General features: G+C 40.1%; 1 protein-coding gene across 1 annotated transcript in view; it reads right to left on the bottom strand.

Moving 5' to 3' along the window:
* Positions 1 to 310: 310 nt before the first annotated feature.
* The window catches only part of cdkal1 (CDK5 regulatory subunit associated protein 1-like 1), a 253,811-nt gene continuing 245,440 nt past the window's right edge, over positions 311 to 8,681 (bottom strand). Inside the window, exon 15 of the mRNA XM_040013107.1 lies at positions 311 to 3,338. Within this exon, the coding sequence (XP_039869041.1) occupies positions 3,177 to 3,338 (162 nt within the window). The 3' untranslated portion in view covers positions 311 to 3,176. The remainder of the gene's footprint in view (positions 3,339 to 8,681) is intronic.

The following is an 8,681-nucleotide window of genomic DNA, read 5'->3' as shown; positions in this document are numbered from 1 at the left end:
GACCTTTTTTCCTATCAGACTCAACAATTTGGGCTGCAAAGGGATGACATACTGTGTAGCAGCATGAAAACAGTGAGCGTATGCTGGCCTCCCACATGCTACCACTTGTACAGTTGAAAATGCAGAGACGTCTTTCTTCTTTCTTCCCCCTGCGGTCTACATATTAATTGTAACTTTTCCTGCAGTAAATCACTGTCAAGCTCTAGAACAAAGACTTAAAGTGTGATCATATAGAATCTTAGATCTCTTAAATTTTTTTCTTTTGGATTAGAAGACCTTAGTTTGATGTACCCCTGAAAACATTTTCTTATGCTGGCCAAACAGCATTTAGATCAATGAACTGAGATGACAAACAAATGAGAGACGACACCGAAAAGTGTGTTAATGTTCAGCCTCCCTTGCATTTGTCTTGCGTCCAAAGTTTCTCCGTTTCAAACCAAGAGGACATCACAGATGACAAATTGACAACAGCTGCAACTGTAAGACAAGAATTCAGAAACCGCCGCTTTTATTAGAAACGACTGAAGTGAATGATGCGAAGTGAATAATGATCTTCTGTGGATGGCTCCCACCTCAATATTTCACAGTAAGTGATGATCTCCTAAACATAAAGGGTGTCGTTGAATCCATATTTCATTGGAGAACAATGCAGTGTTACTGACATACACAAGCAGGAAATGTGCTTACAAAGCATCAAAAGAACTGTCGCACAGTATGGATGGCTGCAGAATAATATAGGGCACTGCTGGATGGATGTAACAAGCTTCACAGCTACACGCATCATTTGATCACATAATACAAAAGGTAGTGTGTGCGTCTGTGTGTACAACATGCATCATTTGATCAGGTAATACAAAGCTTTGGTGCTTGTGTTTGTGCACAAGTTTGCCTGGCATGCATCATTTGCCTATATACTACAAAGCTGCAATATGCTGTGAGTGTATGTGTGTGCGTGCATGCAATATGCATCAACTAGGGAAGAAAAAGCCTGAGTGCATGCTTGTATCTGTTTGTCTACAAAATGTGTGACATGCATCATTTACTTAGATAATACAAAGCCTGCGTGTATGTAGGCTACAAGCAGTTGTATATCTAACAAGAGGGCTTTTTGAATAAGAGAGCGATGAGTCCTGTCAGTTCTAAAGCATGCGCGCACACACACACACGCACGCACAAACAGAGACGCACACATGCTGACTTTCTGCTAAATTAAGCACAGGACGACCCTACAGACAAGACATCAGAGGCATTTTCTGACACACACAACTTTTGACACAAGCCCATAAACAAGCTAAGTGAGTGACTAGAAATACACACACACACACACACACACACACACACACACACACACACATCCTGGTGGAGACACGTCCCAGTGAAGCGCCACATAAATTGGGGCATGCATTATTAACTGTCTGGGGTTTTTAGAGCTTGCACTGGGACAGCTGTAGGTCCAAACAGCCTGACATTAGAGAGCAACACAGGGAAACTCTATGCATGACAACAACCGAGCAATCAATAATTCAATGACTCAGTCAATCAATCAACACTTTGGCAGTTTTACTCATGGCAAATGGATTTTATCCTTTATTTAACAATTCTGGATGGTTGGGACAACAACCCCCCCTCAAAAAAAAAAAATCTATCTATAGAGAGTTGTATTGGAGGGTAATTACACTGGAATTATAGAAAGGGAGGAAAACTAAACAAACAAAAAAACACAAGCAAGTTTTGGTAAAATCCAGCAGTAGTATGATATCGGTGCACTTGAGATTTCTGCTGCTATCCAACCATTTGAATTTTGTCCACATGTGAATTATGAACCCTATGAATCAATAATGGAGGTGGAATCATACTCGTTATTTAGATTGGCATGGCAGGAAATCAGCTAGATACCACTGCAAGTCAGCCACACATGCCTAGAGACCAATTGGTAACCCTCTGGAAACTACAGATCGCTTGGGAAAATGTGTATTCCCTGCTGTTTGTTGTATCAAAGAGGGTGCTGCACCAAAAACCTCTTTACTTTGGTTGCTAGCAGATTGCTAGTCACCTATAGTTTATCCGGGCATTAGATTGATGTCTGGAACACTCCCCATCTAGTCGCTGAGCAGCAGTGAAAGTGGGAAAAAGTGTGACGCAAAGTAAAAGCTGTGCTTTATTCCTTTAACCAACAGGTTTAAAAGGAGCAACTTTTACAGTTTCACTACCGCTAGGCAAGCAGTTAGAGTGTGTTTGGAGACAAGTTGGTATCTTCCATGGAAACTACAGGTGACAATGGCTGCTTGCTGGTTACCAAAGAAATTACAAGGATGTGCAGGACTGTATACCTCTTTGCAACCAATGTCACTCAGCAACAGCCAGCAACTACTTGGCAACTGGTGGGGGATTTTTCTATCGCAGCCTGTGGTTGCCAGAGGGTTTCTGACCATTCTCTAGACCTGTGTGACGGTGGCCTATTGGAGAATATAGGGAACCTTGTATGCTAGAAGCAAACAACTACATCTTACTTGTAAAATGTGTGCGTGGTGACGCAATGCGTGTCAATAATAAATGAATCCCAGCAGTAAGAATCGTTCGCCTGGCATCTCTGCCAAATATTCTATGAATTATTGTGAAAAACTCTAAACACAAAGCACTTCTTGAACAATGAAACATAAGGTTAACATTTTAAAACAACACAAATGACATTCATTTTCTGAAAATATGTTCATGTCTCACTTTCAAAAATAAATACTGTGAAAAGAAGTTGTACACACTTTAATCAAAGTATAACACAGATCATCACTCAGTTTCACGAAATGAAATAAACCAAGCTTAATCACGGTCCAATTTAAAAGGATGCAGAGTGACAGATCAGACTCTCGTACTGATGGTAAAGCCCTGAATGTATGATCAACTGAATATCTGTGTAACAGCTGCACCAGTAGCCATCAGTAAGAACTAAACAAAACACACTTTTACCTTTTTCCTAAGCAAGAAATGGCTCTACTGTCACTGTCACAAGTAATCAGCACTTAAAAAATATTCTAAATGAAATCCTAAATCTGGTGAATTATTTGTACCAAAAAGACTGGTATAAAAGGTGTTCGGTGAAGCCGTTTGACCATGCCGATAGACTGCCAAGAGAAGGTATTGACATTACAATAAAAAAGACTGCACACAACAGTCATTGTTCAGTACACTCTCTGTACAATATAAGCCAAGATGACTGCTGCCAGCGCGAGCCCGATCCCAATCTTCTTCAGCATTTCTCTGTCCAGACTATTAGATCCAATGGAGAAGGTGCACGAAGAAGGCGTGGGAGCAGAAACATGGACGCCATTGACCTTTTGTTCCTGTGGGAGGAAAACAAGCAGATTAAAAAGAATCCGAACACAAATCAGAGAGTTAAGAGAGTTTTTTCTGCACTATTTATAGCGATTGGTAGTTTAAATGATTTAATTTTAGCATCATCTGTGATATGTGAAAACCCATCTCCTATGCAGACACACAGAGAGCTTGATACTGAGGCGGTTCATATCATGTATATGTATATAATTATGGTGGAATCATCTTTAAAATAAATCAGCTGGCCACAGTCACAAATCAAAGAAGGCTTGACAGCACAGTGAAAAAGATAAAGAAGAGCATTTAAGGACCAAACCCCAGCTGTCTTTGAGTCTATTCCACAGCACACACAAGCGATTTCTTTAAATATGACACTTCAGCCAACTAAATAATTTTTTAACTGCAGTTCCTGGACAGATGTGAGGCAAGCCCCAAAAGAAATATCAAAAAATAAAAAGAAATAAATCCATTCATAGATCATACATGTTGATTACTGTGTACATTTTGAAATATATCTATGGATGCTGGTATGCTGGCATGATGATAATGACAGGGATTTATCACTTCCTCTGCTTGCTCACTGCTGTCTCTTCCTTACACCTTCTGTCTCTCTCCATCTGTTTCCTCTCTAGAACTCAGTTTCATGTGGAAAGGAAAACAATAATAAAGTGAATTTAAAATGCAGTGCTTGTTTTAATACTTTGCGGATGAAAGCATTCATAAAACTGGCCATTTGCTTATGCAAATGAGTGCATTTCAATTATGATGCTATTATCTCTGTGTAAGCAGTTAATGCAGTTTTGTAGTGATCCAATTACTGCAGAGTGCTGTCTATTGAATGGAGCTGATGTCGAGAAGGTGCACTGTTATGTAGTTAGAGAAGCCTGGATTGACATGAGGAAAGACGACTGATGTGATGGTGTTATAGCAGCACGGCTGAAGCAAGACTGTGGTAAAAAGACAGTGACTGCATTTGTATTACAGTGAAATGATACTGCTCTGCTACAGCTATCAATTCAGCCAACAACATCAATATCCTAAAATAAAGAACAAAGCAACCTCCTAAAATCAATAAGAGGATGCAAATGGCTACAGATAGTCTGGTTCTGTTATTTAAGTCTGGAGTGTTCTTCATCAGTGGCACATACAGTGCTGTATAATCAGACAATTGGCAATATGTTAGTAAATTTGATGTTGATAAAAATGGTGATATACAATATGGCTCAGACCTCAACACCCTAAACCTCTGGTCAACACAACTACTGCTACACTCAACCTCTGCGAAAACACTGATGATTGCAAGATGACAGCAGAGGTGACCCGGTGGGAGGAAACTTGTCTCCAAACAATCTCAGTCCAATTTGTACCAACTGCAATGAATCTGAGACAGATTGCCAACACGTTGCCATTAGTCTGAGTCAGCCTGCACGGATGAGCCCAACTCGTCACCACATCTCTGCAGCAGTGGACTCGACTTAGCTGGTTGCCAACTGGTTGTATTCCAATTACATTGCTATACAAAAGTAAGGTTGCCAAACAGTTATGTCATTTTGCAGTTAAACTGCTGTCCTGGAGTAACTAAGTCACTATTTGTGGGGAAATTAAGACTGAATACAAGTACTTAATGTCTGTATATAGACGGCAATAGATTTGCAAGTTTCACCAGTTTAATTAACTATATTATCACAGACAGAATGCAAAGAAATGCCAGCCTGACCACCTTTGAGTGGTCAGACCTGGTCCCTGTTGTTGAAGAAACCATTTCAAAGGTAGCAACAGTGCAAGTTCATTGCACACGACTGCAAAAGTTTTGGTCGTGCCGCAGTCTCCAACTACTGTCTGATTGTAGCATTTCATATTTTGTGAATGTTCATAAAAGGCGTTCATCCGTTAGACTGATTTCTAATATTTAAATATGTAATATATGTTCAGTGTGCAGTCCTTCATTTACATTTGTTATCTCATTATTTTAGTCAGGTTACCCACTCCTGATTCAAAGCATTTTTTAAAAGTTAGATTTAGCAGTTTCCATGTTTGGCATGAAACATTTCAACAATGTACATGATCATGTGACGTTCAAAAATGCAGTTTGTGGCGAGAAAAACATCAAAAACTCGTTTTAGGCCTTGATAGCTGTAATAATTCAGTTAGTAACACTGACTATTAATCACTAGGCCAATTTCTCCCTGGCCTCCACCCACCGTCATTGATCACCATTCTGTTTGATTACACATTTATATGATTTTATCGTAATGTATGAGAACGGAGACCTTAGGTGTGATTTGAAGCTAGGCTAATTAATTGATTGATTTATAAATAAATAATCCTTCACGGTGTGGTACTTTTAATTTCAGCCTTAAACAAATTGCAAGAAGAGGAAGACTGGGAGACAACCGATCCAAATGTCCTTGTTCATGTACGTTGCTTTAAAATACGCCATCATCTTCATATTCCACGTCTCTTTAACACGAAATATGTGGTGTTTCCAATTTTCTGTACCTTTCAAGCTTTTGTTTTTAGGCCAACAAAGAAAAATTCCAAAATAAAAAGACTACAGAAACTCACACTTTACATACAAACATACTAAGATATTTTTACCCAAGGACTGAAAGCAAAACAATGGCAAACTTTGTTGACTACAAACACCTACCTGCATGTACACTATAGATTCATATGAAACTGAGCATCGTTGCACGCCTACACGTCTTGCACGCACATGGCTGCGTGAGTGAGCAGCTGCACAGTGTCTTGTCCTCTGCCTCTCTATCCTCCGCATTACTCTCGCTCCCCTCTACTTGCTGGAGGTTGTGAATGCTACCTTGCCACCCACTCTTTTCCTGAACACACTGTCATGAATGGGTTCCTCTGTTACGGGCACACAATGGTGAATGGATACTATAACCGACAACGCCTAGGTGACACATCTCTAAGTCACTTACAGTAACTTCAAACAATGAGTCGAGAGAGAATCTGTAACAGTCGTCTAGCTGACGCATCAACATTTGCTTAATGTTAGGATCACAGCTTGACTCGCTAATGGCAAAGTGATAGGCTGTTTTGTTTTTAAAGATGCTTGAAAACAATAAAGGTGCAAGACACACTTGCCACTGAGCCACTTGCCTCATGACTGTGAGAATTGCATCATGATGGATGAACCTCATTCAGATTTGGATCGCCCATCCTCTCTCATCCAGAACATCATATTTATAAAGTTCTTTTCTATGAAGATAAATGCTAAGTATTGTTAGTATGGTAATATAGTATTATTAGGGATAGTAGTGATAGTTTTGCGGTGCATACCACACCGGGCAGAGAGGCAGCTGATAAGCATGTGTGCCCAAAAAACCCTTATCAATAAAGACCCGTCACCTTGCAACGGCGGGTGCGTGGGTCATCCTTCTGTCACGGATAGGTTTTAAAAGAAAAGACATGGCAGATGAGGAAAAAGTTACAAGACAAAGTAAATATTTAATTACCACTGTGACAAAAGAAGAAGTTTATAAAGCGTAAAGGACTAATGCAAGAGAAATAAATATGCTGTGGGCAAAGTCCACCACCTTCTCCTCTATGCTTCTATTTATCTGTCTCTCTGCAGGTGTCTTTTAACAATGGGGTGCCAGAAGAGACACTGAACACTACAGTCGAAAATCTATTACTAGTAAGAGGGATAAGTGAAAATCCAAGTGCCAGTAGGTGCGTGTCAGCACAGTAGGAAGCAGCGGAGCAGAAGAGCAGAAAGGAGAGAAGGAAAAACTGAGAAGAAATGAGAAGCACAAGAACGGGAGCCCCCACCCCAAAAAAAGAGATGTGGCTTTCAGTGATAGTTTACCACCTGCTAGCTGGCATGCTGAGTTTGTGCATTTCTGTGAGAAAGACAGCTGGCATTTGTGAGTGAGTGTGTGTGTACATGTGGAGACCTGTGGTAGATAATGTCTGTCTCTCTGCTCACAGCAGTAAAACACAGCAAAATAATCCCCCTGAAAATCATCTAACACTACACCAGGAGTACAGACTGGCTAGCACAGCTAGATACTTTTCCCTCAAGGTCTAAGACTTCTCAAATGTCTGTTTCTTGGAGAAAAAGAAAGAGAGCGAGCGGGGGAAAAAAAAAAGAAAACGGAAACTCTTGCTCCAGTTCCACATATGCACCTTTTTTAAAACAAAATCTGCCTGCGCGTCTGCTGCAGCCTTTGCCAATACACTGACATATTCGCACAAAAACACACACTGTGAAATGCACAACACATCACGAGAGCCAGGAAGCACAGTGCACAATGGTCACATTTCTCACATGATCCTCACCAGCTGTCAGTGTCACTCTAGACACACACAGACCATGGAAGTTGGTGCGTGCGCGTATAAACAGATACTGTAACAGGCTCCTTAGTCACGGCTGATTCAACAAAGCCATAATGACAATCACAGTGTGCTGTAGCTGTATTTACAACAGAAAATTAGGACAGTCGGGAAAAAGGAGAAATTGCAAATGATTCTTTTTCTCACCAAAAGGTCATTAATCTAAAACCAAAGATGGAAAGAGTGATTTACCCTAATGTATGAAAGTCTCAGGGCAGCAAAGCTAGAGCACTAACAGCTATGCTCCTGAGGGCTGGCAGTGTAGTGTGACCCTCCTGCCTTTGCCAAGCTCCCAACCCCAGGGGAAACCATAGTTCTTACTAAAAAATGTCTGCAAATCACCACTGCTGATAAGGATGCTATTTCTTGACAAGCTTTCTGTAACTAAACTATTACTAGTCAACGTTTAGCATTTACTTCTATTCAAACTTGGTTAAAGTTAGCCATTCACTTCTGACATTTTTCCATCAATTTTGGAGGTTATTTTATTGTATTATTACTGATGTCTATACTCTCTAGTCAAAATGTCATCATTTATATCAATAAATCAACTTTCCACAGTGGCTAACTGCACTTCAGGCCTTTAAGTGAGTACCACACTTAAAGTAGCCTTTGCCTCCAAAGGACTCTTGATGGACGATACATCAATCAGTCCATCAATTTATAAACTGCTTAGTAACTCAGTGTTTTGTTAATTTATGCTAATCTGCCCAATTACTTTTGAGTGAACCTCTTAAGAAAGGCCTGAACACCACAATCCCTCAGTGTAAAAACTGCGTCACTGTCAAAAAAATGTTTGGGCCAAACTGTATTCAGCTTTTGTGCAGAATCACTTTTATCCCACTATGGCTCAGAAAACCACAGCCAATCAATGGAAACTAATCTAAAACTAATCTATTCTAAAAACAGTCTATAAAACAGCGTTTTCAAGAGTTTGCTGTGATGTGATTTTTATGTGTGTGTTTTTTTTAATTGTGTTGTTGTTTCCACTGTTG

Source organism: Simochromis diagramma, unplaced genomic scaffold (genome assembly GCF_900408965.1).
Source record: "Simochromis diagramma unplaced genomic scaffold, fSimDia1.1 OVJJ01000618.1, whole genome shotgun sequence".
Taxonomy (NCBI): Eukaryota; Metazoa; Chordata; class Actinopteri; order Cichliformes; family Cichlidae; genus Simochromis; species Simochromis diagramma.
The sequence above is the reverse complement of the archived record's forward strand: the minus strand, read 5'-3'. Positions and strand labels throughout refer to the sequence as shown.